The sequence below is a fragment of the Podarcis filfolensis genome (genome assembly GCF_964270895.1).
Source record: "Podarcis filfolensis genome assembly, chromosome: 1".
In the NCBI taxonomy this organism is placed as follows: Eukaryota; Metazoa; Chordata; class Lepidosauria; order Squamata; family Lacertidae; genus Podarcis; species Podarcis filfolensis.
The window spans coordinates 123684966-123702980 of record NC_139604.1 but is presented as its reverse complement, the minus strand read 5'-3'; the positions used below and the strand labels follow the sequence as shown (position 1 = coordinate 123702980).

Here is an 18015-nt window from a genome sequence, read left to right as displayed (position 1 = left end):
CGCTTTCTATTTTTAAGTTCAGAATAGAGTAGTTGCTTTGGAAGACTCCTGTGGATGTGAGTTCCACAGTTTTAACTATTCACTTTCTCAATGCCATGCATAATCTTAGAAAGTTTCTATCCTGACTTTTCAGCAGAGGCTGGTCGATTAGGACAAATAGGGCAGTGGTCCACCAGCTTCGTTCTGCCCTCTGCCAACCCATACCTGCCTCCTGTCGGGATGATGTCAGCAACTCCCGGCTGGTTGCCCAGGAAAGTATAAAGACAAGGGAAAGTTTCTTACAGTCCTTTTTTATTTCAAACTTTACACAGAGAGGCTACAGAACCCAGCATCTTGGATAAGGGCATTGTCTTGAGTGAATCTCTTCTCCCCTCCAATCTCTCCCATCCCTCATTCTTCGTCGTCATCATCTCCTCTATGGGTGCTGCTAAGGACCCTCTGTCTTTGAGCTCTTTGCTCTCCTACTTTTAAGGCTCGCCGGGTCCTGGGAGATGGAGGGTTTGGAATGCTTTCTACTGACAATGTGTCAGCCACCTGTTGCTCTGGCTCTCCCATGGTTTCCCAACTTTACCCTTCATCTGCCTCTGAGCTGTGACCTTCCTCAAACCCCTGTTGTAAATCTAGACTGTCTTCTTCCTCCCCCTCCCTGGAAGGGTCAGGATGGTGAGGCGGTTTCCACCATTCCTGTCCCTGACACTTCCCTTCTTACAGCCAGTCTGGGGTGTGTGTGTGATGCCGGCTGTCAGCTTCCTCCTCCTCAGTCTGTTTTGCCCTTGTATAACTAAGCAGGGAGGCAGCGAATAGGGACAAACCTAGAATTGGTTGGCCCCAGCTACTCTTGGCCTCTTCGCCTTCCATTGCACCAGTCCCACCAGTCCCATTCCACCAGCAGTACCTACTCTTTGGAACTCCGTGTCCATTGATTTCAGGCAGGTGTCTTCACTGCATTGTTTTCAACATCTGCTAAAAACACCCCCTCCCCCCCAGCAAGCCTATCCATGCCATTGTTCATACACAATACTATTGTGTATAATTTTTTTTAGTTGCTGATTTTATTTATGTTTTGCTAAGATTGCATGCCAGCCTTGTTTAAACATTTGCTTTTGTTGGCATTGTTAAACTAATCTTTTATATAGTTCTTTGTAGACCTTTCAGAGGCAGGGACTTTAAATGTATAGTGCAGACAGGACCACAATGTGTGACAAGCACATTTAGTAACTGTTACCAGCATTTATTCATTCTTAATCATAATTTTGCAATGCAGAAGGCATTTTTTTTGCATTGTGTTCATTTTTTAAAGAGTCTTGGTGTGATTCCAGTAAGCTGAAAATGGCATCAATGTCTTTAAAAAACACCTTTTTATAACCAATTTGTATTAGTATGTACAATATTTTATTAAACCATGAACCAATGATAGTGGAGACGGCAACATTCCTGTAATTTTTAATTGTGTGGTTAGACACTTGGTCAACTATCTTTTCAAAGCTAGCAGCAGCTATCCATAAGCTGGCATATATAGAATAGGTTTGAAACCGTGCAATGGATAAAATGTGATATTTATACATACCACTCACAAATACCCACATTGCTTAACCCTCACCTCAAAATATACATCAGACACAAAGAGGCTTGACTCAGCTCCAGCGAAACACTTTTACATCCCATTGGTTCCAGTGGGGGAGAGTAAAATATGCACAGCTACTCTCAGTTTCATCCAAGCCAAAATTTGAGTTGAATTCAAAGGCTCCTCCCCGAAGAAACTGCTGGGGAATTTCAAAGGAAGCAAGTTTTGATAAGGTTATGCACCCTGTCTGTCCACACTTTCCTCTGTAAGCAACACCCACCATTTATCATTTAAAAATAAGTCATTTTTGAAGACTAGTCTTTTGTATGGTCTAGCTCATGGGTTTATTATTATTATTATTTTAAAACGTTTGATTGGCAATACTTTGAAATCCTGTTTGCAGCTCCCACACATCCCCAGGTTGGAAATAAAGAATATTCTCAATGCTTCAAGGCTCTTACACAATGGGCCTCTAATTGCAATTGAGATTGCTAGGAGACGATAATGGCATTATGAAAAGAAATGCGGAACCCAAATGACGGCGATAAGAAAGGAAAAATGCCCACTGTGGGTAGCGTCGTAATTTTGCAAGAAGACAGCTGCTTCATTTTCCATTTAATTTTTTTTTCTTAAATAAAGAGGCTCTTTTTCTCTCTCAGACACATTCGGACGGTATCCCAGAGGAAGTGAACCATTGTCCCCAGCCCTGCATGGTTCCATGTGTGAGGCTTTCTACAGCCTCATAAACCAGGCCCAACATTTCACAGCAACGTGCCTGATCTGAAGGACCACGATAACAAGCTGGGTGTGAAACTCTTCCAAGACTTTGAAATCTCGCCTCACGCTGCCGTAGTAGAGACTTAAAGCCACAAGCAGGAGGGCACAAAGGAAAATCCCCAGGAACAAAGGCAGTACGCTTGCAGGCCTCTTGTGCGCTGGGATGTAGTGGGGGAGAACAGAAAGAAGCGAGGTTAAAATTAGGTCCTCCCCAGTCATATTGAAACACACCCCACCTCCCCTTTTGCGCATCGAGGTCCCCCAGGCCACCCCAATAACAATTTTTCTTTAAGGTTTTTGGCATGAATTTGGCCACAACTTTATTTAAATACACACACGTGAGCGGTTGCTTAGGCATTGGTTACGACTATCTGTCCTTGCCCCAGGGACAAAACTGACTTCCAGATTCCAGCAGAAGCCAGTCAAGGAGAACCATATTGGGGAGAAATGAAGCTGGGCATCAGTCCCTCATCTCTCACCCTCATGCCCCCTGGGGCTTGCACAGCCCAAGTCCAATGCCAGGGACTAGGAAGAAAGGGATGGCAAGCCCCTGGATTCCTTTAACGGAATTCCCTATGCAGCACCATCATTGGAGGGGTAGGCACTTACCCCTCCACCAACCAATTTTAACCAATGCCTAACTGCAACCTTACAAGTTGTGATGATTTGCTACGCAGTAGGCAAAAACCAAATGGCAACAGCCAATCAGCCAAATGGACAAAATTCCTACCAGGCCCCTGCCCCAAGGCAGACGACCCCATGACACGCATAGCAAGGTCAGAGGACAACGAACCCCCCCTTTTCAGGGCGGGTGGGCGGGTGATCCGGTGCACGCAGCCCAAGAGAAGGCCCCAGGCTGCGAGCCCTGTATTTAAGACCTCTGATCCCTCCCACCATTTAGCAACATAACATTCTCCCCAGCAACACTCCTTGCCCAATCACAGCATGTGGCCAATTTGCCCAACAACAGTGGGGTGGCCTTCAGGCCCCCACCGTAACACATGCTCTCTGTTATGGAAAACACACTTTGCTGGAGAAATATTAACTTTCGGTGTCATATCACAGACCCTCCAAGTGTTCTAATTCCACTCCCCACCCCCCGTGAGGTTGGGGAAGCTGAGAGGTTGCAGTTGACTCAAGGTGACCAATGTAGATGTGTGGGAGATCCAACGCGGAAGAAGCTTCCCGATGTAGAATAGACTGTCCCTATTTTCATCTCAGAAATGTATGATATCCATTTCTTTTTATTTGGGGGGCGATTAAGCATGCTGCTCTCAGAGGATCTCCCTCTGAGGATACTGCCGCTGCCTCCTTGTGGGAATGTTGTGGATATCAGGAGAGGATATATTGATTAAATATTATCCTTCCTCACTCACGCTGCTGAGTCAGTAGCAGAGTACATTCCCCTGTATATTGCAGGAATCTAGTTGGTAGATTCGTTTGAATCTCTTGAGTTAAGCAATCCAGCCTGGCTTGTCCAGATTGGATTTGTTCCTGGTAAATCCTCTTTGTTCCCTCTTAAAATGAATAAAGACACAACAGTCTTCTCTTACAAGCAATGAGAAGTTTACTTACATTCAGTTCACAGTATGATCCTGAATATAAGTCGTTCGTAGTTACAGAAGAGAGTGTGGGTTCATCCATAGCTGTCAACTTACAGATTTGAAAATAAGAGACCAGCAGCCTCGAAAATAAGGGATCAGCAGCCAAAATAAGGGATTTTAGTCAACCAGCTCCTTTCCTTCCCCCCATAATAGTCAATGAAAGGAGCCTCCAAAACAAATCCAAAAGACCCACCCTCCCACGAGATCGCCGCCTGCCATTGTACTCAACTAGCTCCTTTCCTTTCCCCCACCATGTGCCCCCGCTCCAAAGAGACCTTTTCCCCGGCAAGGGTGAGTGGGCCGACGATGACATATCCATCTGATCCCGAGCACAAGTATGTTCAACTTCTGAGCCCCTCCGAGCCAAAGGCAGAAAGCCCAGCCTGCAGCCAAACGAAGCCTCAAGAAGTGGTTCCCACACCGCAGCACCCCGGCAAAGGGGATGCAGCAAGGAAAACCACCGTCACCTCTCCGCTGGGAAGCGCTGAGCAAAGGCGAGTCCCCAGGCAACGCGGCCGGGCACAAGGCATTCAAGCTCCACCCCCAGTCATTCTGAGACTCCTTATTGGGTGAGCAATGCAGCCAAGGAACACAGTTGGAGCCTCCCTCTTCCCTGGTCGGCAGGCAGAAAGGGAGAGGAGCTGCTTCCTTTGAAACCCGGGAAATTTAAGGAACATCATCAATAAGGGACAGCAGTGGGAAACGGCGCTGGGATAAGGGAGTTTCCTGCCAAATAAGGGACAGTTGACACCTATGGTTCATCCCATATGGGGATTGAGCCCATGTGCTGCTGGCTGAGAGCCAGTAGACAGCAAAAGCATCAAGATATGATAAAGTGAAGAAGAAGGGTCACGAGAGAAGGGAAGATGGCTATGTGACCAGCCCTTTCATGGTCACACCCCAGAGTCATGCCCATCTACCTGGTGACACACGGGGGAGGAAGCTCCAGACCAGGTGTCACAGGAAGTCCTCCTGGCTGGAGTAACATCCCCCTGTGTGTCCACTCTGGGCAAACAAGAAATGTATTTGACTGCTTTCTGTGATGTTACATCCCACGCTCCTCATGACTCTTGATGCTGCCCACTCACCACTTCCTCTGGCCCCAATCCACACCACATTCCAGAGGGAACATAGGCACACAGGAAGTTGTCTTATGCCCAGTCAAACCATTGTCCCATCTATCTTAGTAGCGTCTGCACCGATTGGCAGAAGTTCTCCAGTGTTTCAGAAAGAAGGGGCGTGCTCAGCCCCACATGGAGAAGCTGGGGGTGGAACCTGGGATCTTCTCCATCTGAGGCAGATGCTCTGCTATTGAGTTACGTCCCTCAGTGGTAGACCCTTTCACACCAAAAACTGTACGTGTGTAGAGACAGCTAATATCTGTGTTCAGTGTAATGCGTGAAGAAGTCACCTTCCTTGGAGGTTTTTAAGCAGAGGTTGGATGGTTATCCGTCATGGATGCTTTAGCTGCGATTCCTACAATGCAGGGGGGGTTGGACTAGATGACCCTTGGGTCCCTTCCAACTCTACGGTTCTGTGATTCCACGATTCTATGAAGTCTAAGCACACGGCTGAAAATGTCCTACCTGGAGATGCTGAGGACTGAACCTGGGACAAATAAAATAAAATAAAATAAATAAAATAAAATAAAATAAAATAAAATAAAATAAAATAAAATAAAATAAAATAAAATAAAATAAAATAAAATAAAATAAAATAAAATAAAATAAAATAAAATAAAATAAAATAAATAAAATATAAACCTCTATTGTCACTACACCACCTGTGTGCAGTGAAATTAAACGAGCCCCCCCCCCCATATACTCAGTCTTGTTCGTGCTCTGTGTGCTTGGCAGAAGTCAATTACAGTCATACCTTGGGTTACAGATGCTTCAGGTTGCGTTTTTTTGGGTTACAGTACTGGAATGGGTTACTTCCAGGTTTCGGCAGGTGCGCATGCGCAGAAGCACTAAATCATGCTTTGTGCATGCGCAGAAGTGCCAAATCGCAACCCGCACGTGCGCAGATGTGCCGCTGCGGGTTGCGAACACTGCAGGTTGCGAATGTGCATTCCGCACGGATCACGTTTGCAACCAGAGCGTGAGCGTCCACTGTACACCACTATTTTTTTCCCCCATTCAGCAGCCCAACAGCCCACGGATAAAAACTTTTCTTTAACCTGTTGGCGGGGCTGACTATACTTCTCTATCTCCTGCCCAAAGGTAGGAGCTTAAAGAAGTGCTGGCCAGGGTATGAGTTGTCCGTAAGAATTTTCCTTGCTATCCTGAGGCAGTGATCTCCTGCGATGTTATCTAGTGAACTCCGAGGACAGCCCATGGTATCATGTGCTGTATTCGCCACCCTCTGTAGGGACTTTCTGTCCGCGGCTGTCAAACCTGCGTACCACCCTGTATGAACAATATGTACAGTATGAAAGGCCTGGTAGAAGGAGATCATCAATTTTTGTTTGACATTGTTCTTTCACAAGACCCTGAGGAAATGGAGTCTCTGTTGAGCCTTCCTAACCACCTGGGTTGTATTGATTTTCCAAGTTTTTCTGCATGCAATAATGTACCGGTATATTAGGGCCAAAGCACTGTTTAATTTTAGCATTTAAAATTAGCATTAAAATGGTGATGAATTTTCACAAGGCCTTTTGTTTAAAATCACAAACTGATATGTAGAGCATTTTATGATAAAGACTGCAAAATAAGAAACCAAGACACTACGGGACTTAAAACATCTCTTTGTGGTACAATAATGTGTTGACTCTGGCTATTGCAGAAAAAATAATGCACAAATAATGCATTTTTTTAAGGTAAGGAAGACCTGGAACATTTCTATGCCTTTTGGTGGGATTTCATTTATTGTGTGTTGAATTCAGATATACCAAACTCTTATCCCACCAAATAAAAATTAGGCTGCCGTGATGTGTTTTGTTCTTTTACAGCATTACCTGCTCTCTTATTTATTTGGAAAATACAACCTCTGTAGTGCTCCTTAGGATGAATGGTTGAGAGAGCTGGGTATGTTTAGCCTGGATAAGATGAGAGCAATTTTCAAATATCTCAAGGGCTTTCACATGAAAGATGGAGCAAGCTTGCTTTTTTGCTGCTCTGGAGGCTAGGACCTGAATGAATGGCTTCAAGTCACAAGAAAGGAGATTGTAGCTAAATACCAGGAAGCGTTTTCTGACAGTAGGAGTAGTTTGACAGAGGAACGGACTCCCTCTGGAGGTTGTGGACTCTCCTTTTAAGCAGAGGTTGGATGGCCATCTGTCATGGATGCCTTAGTTGAGATTCCTGCATTGCAGGGGGTTGGGTTCCATTTTAGCTCTTACAGTTCCTTTATTTCGTATCTTTGATTCTATTCTTTCCTCTTTGTACTTTTGGTTTTACATTAATACAAACCCGAAACGAGGGAAAAACGAGAAATTGAGAGAGGCCAAAATTAACAGATTCAGAATTGAATCTGAATTCTGAATTGAATTCAGAAATGAATCTGAATTCTGAATTGAATTCTGAAATGAATCTGAATTCTGAATTGAATTCAAAATTGACAGATTCCCTCCCCTTCCCCTTTTTATGAAGATTACCTGCTCTGGGTAATCTTCTCCCCCGGTAATCTCTGGGTAATCTTCTCCCCCGGTCTCCTCGCTGGCCCAAATAGGACTCATTTAGCCAGCTAGCCCTGGTGATCATCTAATGCTTATTGGATGGATTTCCCCCCTAAATTGATTTTTGAATTCTGAATTTATTGTTATTCACGTTTTATACTGTATTTTATGCTGGTTTTTTCGTTGCATCAATTAAGTGTTTTAAATTTGTTGTTAGCCGCCCTGAGCCCGTTTTTCTGAACTGGGAAGGGCAGGGTATAAATAAAAATGTATTATTATTATTATAAGAATCTAAGAAGAGCCTCATGGATCAAGCCAATGGCCTGTCCAGTGTAGCATCCTTTTCTCACGGAAGCCAGCCAGACAGCCGTTGGAAACCCATGAGCAGGCTCTGAGCACAAGAGCACTCTCCTCTCCTGCGATTTCTAGCAGCTGGTATTCAGAAGCATTACTGCCTCCTACTGTGGAGGCAGAGCCGAGCCATCAGGTCTGGGAGCCATCCATAGCCCTCTCCTCCATGAATTTTGCCTATTCTTTTAAAGCCATCCCAGTTGGTGGCCATCTCTGCCTCTTGTGGTAGTGAATTCCATGGTTTAACTATTCCTACACCTTGGTACAAAAATGGTATTATACACCTGTAAGGTTATACAGTGGTACCTCGGGTTACATACACTTAAGGTTACATATGCTTCAGGTTACAGACTCCGCTAACCCAGAAATAGTGCTTCAGGTTAAGAACTTTGCTTCAGGACGAGAACAGAAATCATGCTCCGGCAGCAGGAGGCCCCATTAGCTAAAGTGGTGCTTCAGGTTAAGAACAGTTTCAAGTTAAGTACGGCCCTCCGGAACGAATTAAGTACTTAAGCCGAGGTACCACTGTATCATATTACAAAATCTGGAAGTAAGAATTGTTGGAGGAAATGTGGAGTGATGGGAACATACAGTCATATGTGGTGGGATTGTCCATTAGTTAATGAATTTTGGAAACAGACTGGTATAGAAAATAGCGGGAATTGTGGGTAGGAAGGTGGGAATATCTAAATTAATGGTTCTTATTAGTCTGAGTAGCACCGAGTTAAAAACAAAAGAGGAATGTAAATGGGTAAAATTGATGGTAACTGCAGCCAGACAGGTTATAGCGAGTAACTGGAAAAATGCAGAAGAGCTAGGGGTGAACCAATGGAGGAAAAAACTGAATAATATCATAATTTTACAATATCTAACTGTGAAGATACACAGAATGAAAGGGTTTAAGATCAGTGAGAAAGAGGAGGATTGGTTTGAGAAATTGAATTAGTTGGGTAGGTTAGAACAATTTGGGGCAATTAAAATGTTTAACTTTTAACATTTTATTGCCCCAAATTGTTCTAACCTAACAAACCCTGTGGAGGGAGGAGTGTTAACGTATATAAAATTGTGCATATGGTTGATTTGAATATGTTATTATTGATTATGTATACCTAATGTATCAGCCGCCCTGGGGGGGTGGGTTCACTGTTTGTGTTTGGTTGCTGGTAAAAAATAAAAAATTAATTAAATAAATATAATAATTGGATTTTGAATAACTGAAAAAACAACAACAACCTATCCCTGCTATTGTTGTTGTTTAGTCGTTTAGTCGTGTCCGACTCTTCGTGACCCCATGGACCAGAGCACGCCAGGCACTCCTGTCTTCCATTGCCTCCCGCAGTTTGGTCAAACTCATGCTGGTAGCTTTGAGAACACTGTCCAACCATCTCATCCTCTGTTGTCCCTTTCTCCTTGGGCCCTTCATCTTTCCCAACATCAGGGTCTTTTCCAGGGAGTCTTCTCTTCTCATGAGGTGGCCAAAGTATTGGAGTCTCAGCTTCAGGATCTGTCCTTCCAGTGAGCACTCAGGGCTGATTTCCTCCAGAATGGATGTGTTTGATCTTCTTGCAGTCCATGGGACTCTCAAGAGTCTCCTCCAGCACCATAATCCAAAAGTATCAATTCTTCGGCGATCAGCCTTCTTTATGGTCCAGGTCTCACTTCCATACATCACTACTGGGAAAACCATAGGTTTAATAATACGGACCTTTGTTGGCAAGGTGATGTCTCTGCTTTTTAAGATGCTGTCTAGGTTTGTCATTGCTTTTCTCCCAAGAAGCAGGCGTCTTTTAATTTCTGGGCTGCTGTCACCATCTGCAATGATCATGGAGCCCAACCTATCCCTACACCTCAGCTTTTCAGGCAGCCAGGAGGCCTGCTCCTTGAACAGTATAAAGGCAACACAGGAAGCTGGATAGAGAGAGAGGAGGAGCGTTGATCTGCACATAGATATGTGGCTCTCCCCCCACACCTCCTGTGCTTGCCCAGGATTTGCTATAAAGCAGCCCTCGCTCTGCCTCTTTGCAGCTGTTTGGCAGCAGTTCCCAGGCCTGTCTCTGCCCACTGCATGTGTTCCTCTGGCCTCCTGCCCTCGAATACAGCTCTTTGGCACGCCTAGCTCAAATAGCAACAACACACACCTTCCTCCGAAAGGAGACTGAATAACAATGATGAAATCTAATGGAGCGTTGAAAGGATTTGATTATATACAACAAGAACAGGATTACCATAATTAATGCATGCACTTGGATACCCTCGCTGCCATCTTTTAAAAAACAAAACCCCTTTCAGCAAAAAAAAAAAACGTGAGCACTTAAATACTTCTGAACGCTAGGCAGCTCTGGCAAATTATTTAATGCTCATTGGCAGCTTATAAAGAAACGAGATTCCATGGCTTCTGCCTGTAACACGAGCCTTTTATATCCAGTCCTTTCAAATTGGAAAAAAAGGAGAGTTAGTTGCGCACTCAGTGCAGCATAAAATACAAGCGGGCTTAAAATGATCATCCGAGTAAACATTTGACATGTTTTAATTTTCACAGGCTGATTTAGGAAGGCTTTCTCTTTCTTTTAATGAAATGCTTGTGTGTGTGTCATAAGCGTTCATCTTAATTTGTATTAATTTTGGTATTTAATGGCATTTACAATGTTTTTATTTGCATTCCTATTTTATTTAAGTTTTCTGTGAAGCCTTTGGGGAGGATACCACTGGTCTCGATACTCTCGTAGAATCACAGAATTGTAGAGTTGGAAGGGACCCTGAGGGTCATCTAGTCCAACCCCCTGCAATGCAGGAATCTCAACCACCCCTGACAGATGGCCACCCAACCTCTGCTTATAAACCTCCAAGGATGGAGAGTCCATCACCTCCTAAGGGAATCTGTTCCCCTGCTGAACAGCTCCTACCCTCAGGAAGTTCTTCCTGATGTTTAGCTGGAATCTCCTTTCTTGCAACTTGTATTCATTGGATCGAGTCTACCCTCTGAAGGAGAAAACAAGCTTGTTGTTCCCTCTTCCATGTAACAGCCCTTGAGATACTAGAAGATCACCATCATATCTCCTCTCGGTCTCCTCTTCTCCTGGCTAAACCTACCCAACTCCCTCAACTGTTCCTCATATGGCATGGTTTCCAGGTCCTTGACCCCTGTTGTAGGTGTCAGGAGTTCAGCCTACACTTGAGTAGGACCCTGGCAGAGACACATGCCCGACTGGCATGTTCCTTCCCTCCTGGTCGATTGTTCGGGAGCTTCAAAAGCTTTCTTCAGCCCAAACATCACAGCGACCAATGCCAACTGACACTGGCACACTTAGGGATCCGCAGAGTTTGTGCAGTTGCGTAACACACCTCAGCAACTCAGCATTTTGGCTAATCTACTTTATTTACATATAAACACACACGGAGCACTGCAACATGGCTCCCTCTCTCTCTAGCATCAGGCAGCAAAGAGAAAAAGAACAAAGGACAATAGTCCCACTTCACGGAACACAGTAACACAAACATCCTGTCTCCATCACTTCCCACTCTGTGGAGTCAAAACATATACCGTCATGTGATAGACAACAATCCTATGACTGCAGTCATGGAGCAGGAATTCTAACAGTAGGACTAGCCAATTCTGATGCTCACCTTCCAGATGATGATTGACTCCAGCTCCTATCAGCCCCACCCAGCTTGGCTGATCGGCAGAGATGATGGAAGCTGCAATCCAGCAACACCTGGAGTGACGTCTTGTCTGTGAAGACACTGCTGGTCAGTACAGACAATGCTAAAGTGGGTGAACCAGTGGTACAAGGTAGCTGTTTATCATTATAGGATGTGTGGGGGTTAGCCTGGATAATATACATGGGTCCTTTCCAGGCCTGTGATTGCACATCTAGTGAAGTTTGGAATCTAGCAGAAGCAGCTGTCGGAAAAGTCTCTTTGTTGGGTAATGGCCTTGTCATAGGTGGCTGGTGAAGTGCTCTCATCAGCATCTTCAAGGGTGAGCTATGTTTCCATAGAGACAAATAGGTGGCCCTTTTGCCACCTCATCTGGCTGAGTGCCATGTCATCCTGGGATGGAGAGCAATAGGCCAAGGGAGGTTGTGCTGTGATAGGATGTGGGGTGATGCTGGAAGCCGGAGAGACAGAGACATGCCTTGCTCTGTGCTGGATCCAAAACTGTGACCTGGGGCTTCCCTGGAGACCTAAGGGGAAAGCAAGATTTTTGGGAGCATTGATGCTGTGAGCCCCTTCACCCTCTGCTTAGGTTGCATATATGTGTAAATAAAACCATATGTCCCAAGGACACCACAATCTCTGCTGACCTTCATCAAGTGCAAACTATTTAATTATTACTTGCTGGTTTAAATTTATTCTTTACTATTATACTCTAATGGATTATTGAATATTGGTTGATTTGCTATACTTTGTTCATTTCAAAGTTATGCTTTTATTCTGACTTCTTTTGTATTGGATCAGATGGTTATTAGGTGTGTGATCTTTGCTGTCTATTTTGTTGTTTCTTCAGCTTGTAAACCGCCTTGCATATAGTGATTTAGAAAGGTGGTATCATACCCTCCAACATTTCTCCAATGAACATAGGGATGTCCCATTCCATGATGACAATTTTACTATTTATACCCCACACATCTTACTGGGTTGCCCCAGCCACTCCGGGAAGCTTCCTACATATATAAAAACATAATAAAACATTAAACTTCCCTATGCAGGATTGCCTTCAGATGGCTTGGGGCATGGGTAGGCAAACTAAGGCCTGGGGGCCGGATCCGGCCCAATCGCCTTCTAAATCCGGCCCGTGGACGGTCTGGGAATCAGCGTGTTTTTACATAAGTAGAATTTGTCTTTTTATTTAAAATGCATCTCTGGGTTATTTGTGAGGCCTGCCTGGTGTTTTTACATGAGTAGAATGTGCGCTTTTATTTAAAATACATCTCTGGGTTATTTGTGGGGCATAGGAATTCATTCATCCCCCCCCCCCAAAATATAGTCTGGCTCCACACAAGGCCTGAAGGACAGTGGACAAGCCCCCTGCTGAAAAAGTTTGCTGACCCCTGGCTTGGGGGTTCAAATAACTCCATACCCTCCAACATTTCTCCAATGAAAATAGAGACATCCTAAGGAAAAGCGAGACATTCCGGGATCAAATCAGAAACTGGGATGGCTTCTCTAGATCAGGGAAGTCCTTGGAAAATAGGGACACTTGGAGGATCTGTGGTATGCAAATAATAAGTGAAATGAAAAAATGAAAAAATGAAAATGAAATGAAATGGTGTTAAAGGCACAGGGAGGGGCAGAGCTCAATGGCAGATCATGTGCTTTGCAGAGAGTTGGTCCTTGACTCAAGCTCTGGCATCCTCAGTAAGGCCAGCTGCTGGCTCTTGTACTTGTGTCCTGCTTGGTAGCTTCCTATGGCCATTGTAAGAACAGGATGCTGGACTAGATGGGCCATTGGCCTGATCCACTAGACTAGTCTCTTCTTATGTTCTACAATTCTGGAAAAGCACTGCCAGTCAGTGTAAAAAAAAAGAGTAAAGGTAAAGGACCCCTGGATGGTTAAGTCCAGTCAAAGGCAGCTAGGGGGTTGTGGCACTCATCTCGCTTTCAGGCCAAGGGAGCCGGCGTTTGTCCACAGACAGCTTTCCGGGTCATGTGGCCAGCAGGACTAAACTGCTTCTGGCACAACGGGACACCGTGATGGAAACCAGAGCGCACAGAAATGCCATTTACCTTCCCGCCGCAGCGGTACCTATTTATCTACTTGCACTGGTGTTCTTTTGAACTGCTGGGTTAGCAGGAGCTGGGACAGAGCAACGGGAGCTCACCCCATCGCCCAAGAGGCTCTGTGGTTTAGACCACAGCGCCACCCGCGTCTCCAGTCAGTGTAGACTGAGCTCAATGGACCAACTGTCTGACTTGGCAGAAGGCAGTTCCCCCTGTTCTTATATGCCCTGTTGATGATCCTGTGTGAGACACACTGTCATACCAATATCTACTGACAAGCTGCTGAGTGAGACAGAACATCGCTCCGACCCAGCGTGGCAATTTTTATGTAAGTTGCATTGCCATTACTTTATAACAACAGTCTTCTTTTATAAAGCTGCTTCGATATGGAAAGTGCTACCAAACGCCTGATCTATGCATCGGACAATAAGCATTTTTTTTAAAAAATAATAATTCTGTACAGAGTGTAACCATTTGCCTGGTATATGAGCGCAGCCAGTATGATTAAGATTAAATATATATATAAACACCGCTGTGGTCTGTATCGTTATGGGTAAAGGTCCACTATTTGCTCTGGCCTATTTAAATTAGCTGCTATTACTAGTCCCAGAATTCATGGTAAACAATTAAGCTGTCATGCTGAGGTACAGGGAGGAAAGTAGAAGTCATAAAGGCAGGCAACCCAACCCATAATAATGTATCAAAAAGTGTGTGTGTTTGGGGGGAAGGCAGAATGCTAAGAGCAAATCATTTTAAAGAACCCGAGAAAGCGAATCAATGTTCTCTAATAGAGTCGGGGGGAACTATTTGCAGCAAATGATTTATTCATCTCGAACGAAGCCCTCCTTTCCGCTTGCAAATTATCTCTGAACAGGCTTCCATTTTCTTTGTTAAATCGATTGCTATTTAAAATTACTCTCTTTGTGCTTTCTGTGAATAAATGTCAGCCTGTGGCTCGCTCGCTAACTCCTTCCTGTGAGGGACTGATTCAAATGTTATTGCACTTGTAGACTGAATATATATATATATATCACACGCACTGTAGTAGATAGCATCTGAAACATACAGTGTGAAATTGCTTTTGGACACAGAAAACTGCTCCATTCTCAATGCTGGAGCTGGGGTTGCTCAAACTGTGTCCTGGGCAACAGTTATTTTGAAGCCTATCAGGGTGGAAATTAATGATGAACTCCAAAAAACAGGGTGCCCAGCATGACCAACTGTCCCTTAAGATGCAAAGCTATGGGGAAGTGCTATAGGGCACATGAAGACTTGGGTAGCCAGTGAAGTGCCCCCAGATGTTGCTGGATTGCAACTCCCATCACTTCCATCTAGCACAGCCTTTCTCAACCTGTGGGTCCCCAGATGTTGTTGAACTACAACTCCCATCACCCCTAGCTAGCAAGGCAAGAGCTCAGGGATGATGGGAGTTGTAGTCCAACAACATCTGGGGACCCACAGGTTGGGAACTGCTGAATTCTAGCATGACTGTCATGAACTGGTTGGACGCAGAGGAATGGTGGAAGGAACCAGCTGGGGAACCACCAAGGGAAGAAGGCTCAGAGCCTGGAGATTGGTGGTGCAATGACGATGAGTGGCCAGAGGGAGAAAAGGCAGAAGACTGGGAGGAGAAGGTGAAGAGGGCTTAGTGAACTGGGAGAGCCCGTGGCAGAGGGAAGTCCAGAATCAGAGGCAGAAGTAGGAGGAAGGACAAGAGGCAGAGTTGAGTCGGGCTGGTGAAGAGTCATGAGGGTCTCCCCCTCCTGCTACAACAAGCTCCTCTCCCAGCTTGTCTTCCAGAACCAGAAGAGGCATGAAAAGGGCGGAGGAGAGGCTGGTTCACACAGGCGCAGTCTCTGATTGCTTGGGGAAAACCCTGGAGAGGCAGGGACTTTCAGTCTCGGCAACTGATCCATAGGGCAAGACCTACTGGGGGTGAACTGTTGTGTTCATTGGGCCCGACACTTTGCCAAGTCTGTGCAGATCATGTTCTTGCTCATAAAGACTTAACTTCAACTTGCACGGTGTGATTTACTGCCGGCTCGCTCCTGACAACGACCAGCGGACAGGGATGATGGGAGCTGTAGTCCAGCAACATTTGGAGGGCACCAGAAGTGATGTCAGCTGCTTGACAGGTGGTTGTGGTTGGGGGGAAATGGCCTCATGGGCCAAATTGGACCAACCCAGTATGTCCTGAGATTAGCTTGCTGTCAGATGGTATATTACACCAGTGAAATTAGCTGAAATGTATAAGACAAATAATAAATGTTGGAAATGTAAAGAAAAAGAAGGAACATTTTAACATATGTGGTGGGAATGTAAAAAAGTAAAGAACTTCTAGGAAATTATATATAATGAGATGAAAAAGATGTTGAAATATACATTTTTTAAAAAGCCAGAAGCATTTTTACTTGGTATTAGAGGTCAGGACATTAATAGATAAGATGTAAAATTGTTTTTATATGCAACAACTGCAGCAAGAGTATTGTTAGCCCAGAAATGGAAACAAGAAGAAATTCTGATGAAAGAAGAATGGCAGACGAAATTAATGGACTATGCAGAATTGGACAAAATGACAGGAAGGATTCGAAACTTGCAGGACCAGAGATTTACAGAAGATTGGAAGAAGTATATGAATTATTTGAAGAGCAACTGTAATCAACAAGTTACACTAGTAGAACTACAAGAAGTTTTGTAAGGAGAAATATACGAAGTGTTACAAAGTAGAAAAAGATAGAGATATTGGTTATGAGTTTGAAATGTAACAGGGAAGATAAGAAATGCATATTGAGAGATTAGATTGGAAAATTTTCAGACAGGATTGATGGAAGTCAAAAATTTGAATAAAATGTAAAAGTATGTTTAATTATTGTTGAAAATGATACGTTAAAAAAAACTAATAAAAATTAGAGAGAGAGAGAGAGAGAGAGAGAGAGAGAGAGAGAGATTAGCTTGCTGCTGGAGGTTAAAAACTTAAAATGAGCCTGTTGAATCAGTCCAATGGGCCATCTAGTCCAGCATCGTGTTCTCACAGTGGCCAAACAGAAGCTCATGGAAAACGTACAAGCAGGACCTGAGCACAAGATCATTCTCCCCTCCTGTGGTTTCCAGCAACTGGTATTCCCAAATATTGCTGCCTCTGACTTTGGAGGCAGAGCACAGACCTCATTGCTAGTAGCCATTGATAACTCCACCCTCCCCAATTTTGTCCAGTCCTCTTTTAAAGCAACCCACCCCTAGCTGTGTTTTTTTAAAACAGCAGTGTAAAGGAGCTCACCCCCATATTGTAGATGAAGTACATCGAAGGAGACCTAATGTGAATTGCTACTCCCAGCTAATGTTTTATTCCTTTTGCAAACCTAGGCTATTAATAATCCAAGCAGCAAGTCATCATCAGTCAGTTCCACAAATGGCCCACGGTGAACATGTTAGAGATTTCAACTTACCAACTATGTAGTCACAGCAGGAAATGTCTAGATAGAAAACAGAATGAAAGGGATGTATTATTAGCACTGCAAAGAAGGAACCTCTTTGGACTAATAAAAAAGGGCAAATTCGGTAGAGGACCTAGCTGCAGGTTGGAAATTGCTCAGTTAAAAGGCAAATGCAGATTTTACACGGCTCACTTGCAAAAATAATGAGCTGGATTTTCACTGAGAAAATAATTAAAGCTGGTTCTGCTGATTCCACTTTCTTCCTATACATCAGGTTGGGGAGGGCTGTCATATGTCCGGATTCGTCTGTCCAAAATGGTGTCCGGGTGGAATTTTTGGGGCCAGAGTCATAAGTGGGTGGAGCAACACATGCAATTATTATTATTATTATTATTATTATTATTATTATTACTATGTTTGTATACTGCCCTTTGTCTGAAGGTCACAGGGTGATTTACAGCACAAAGATAGAAAATGAGAACACAAAATACAAAAACAAACCAATAACCCCCTCCCCCAAACTCATTTAAAAGGCCGTAGCTTTAGCTAAGATTCCTGCATTGCAAGGGGTTGGACTAGATGCAGACCTTTCAAGCGTCCCTATTTTCTAGGGACAGCCCCAGATTTACAGAAGACATCCTGGTTTACGGTTTGATCCCAGAATGTCCTGCTTCTCCTTAGGATGGCCCTATGTTCATCAGAAAAAACTAAAGGACTGGTTATAGAGCAATGTTCTTGCCTGGTGCCTAAATATATGTAATAAAGGTGACAGGCAAGCCTCCCTGGGGAGAGTATTCAACAATCAGGGAGCCACCACAGAAAAGGCCTGTTCTCATGTTGCTGCCCTCCAGACCTCTCATGGAGGTAGGTAAAGGTAAAGGGACCCCTGGCTGACTCTGGGGTTGCGGCACTCATCTCGCTTTATTGGCCGAGGAAGCCGGCGTACAG

At 44.4% G+C, this 18015-nt stretch overlaps 1 protein-coding gene across 8 annotated transcripts in view; it reads right to left on the bottom strand.

Moving 5' to 3' along the window:
* Positions 1-274: 274 nt before the first annotated feature.
* The window catches only part of LOC310766026 (nutritionally-regulated adipose and cardiac enriched protein homolog), a 42447-nt gene continuing 24706 nt past the window's right edge, over positions 275-18015 (bottom strand). For 7 of the 8 annotated variants that reach the window (XM_083621781.1, XM_083621784.1, XM_083621780.1 and 4 more), the window contains 2 exons: positions 17080-17106; positions 275-2499 (listed from right to left, as the gene is read on the bottom strand). In XM_083621781.1, the coding sequence (XP_083477907.1) occupies positions 2297-2499; positions 17080-17106 (230 nt within the window). In that variant the 3' untranslated portion in view covers positions 275-2296. Of the gene's footprint in view, positions 2500-9639; positions 12097-17079; positions 17107-18015 lie in introns of those variants that run through there. The other variant, XM_083621787.1, reaches the window with a different exon arrangement.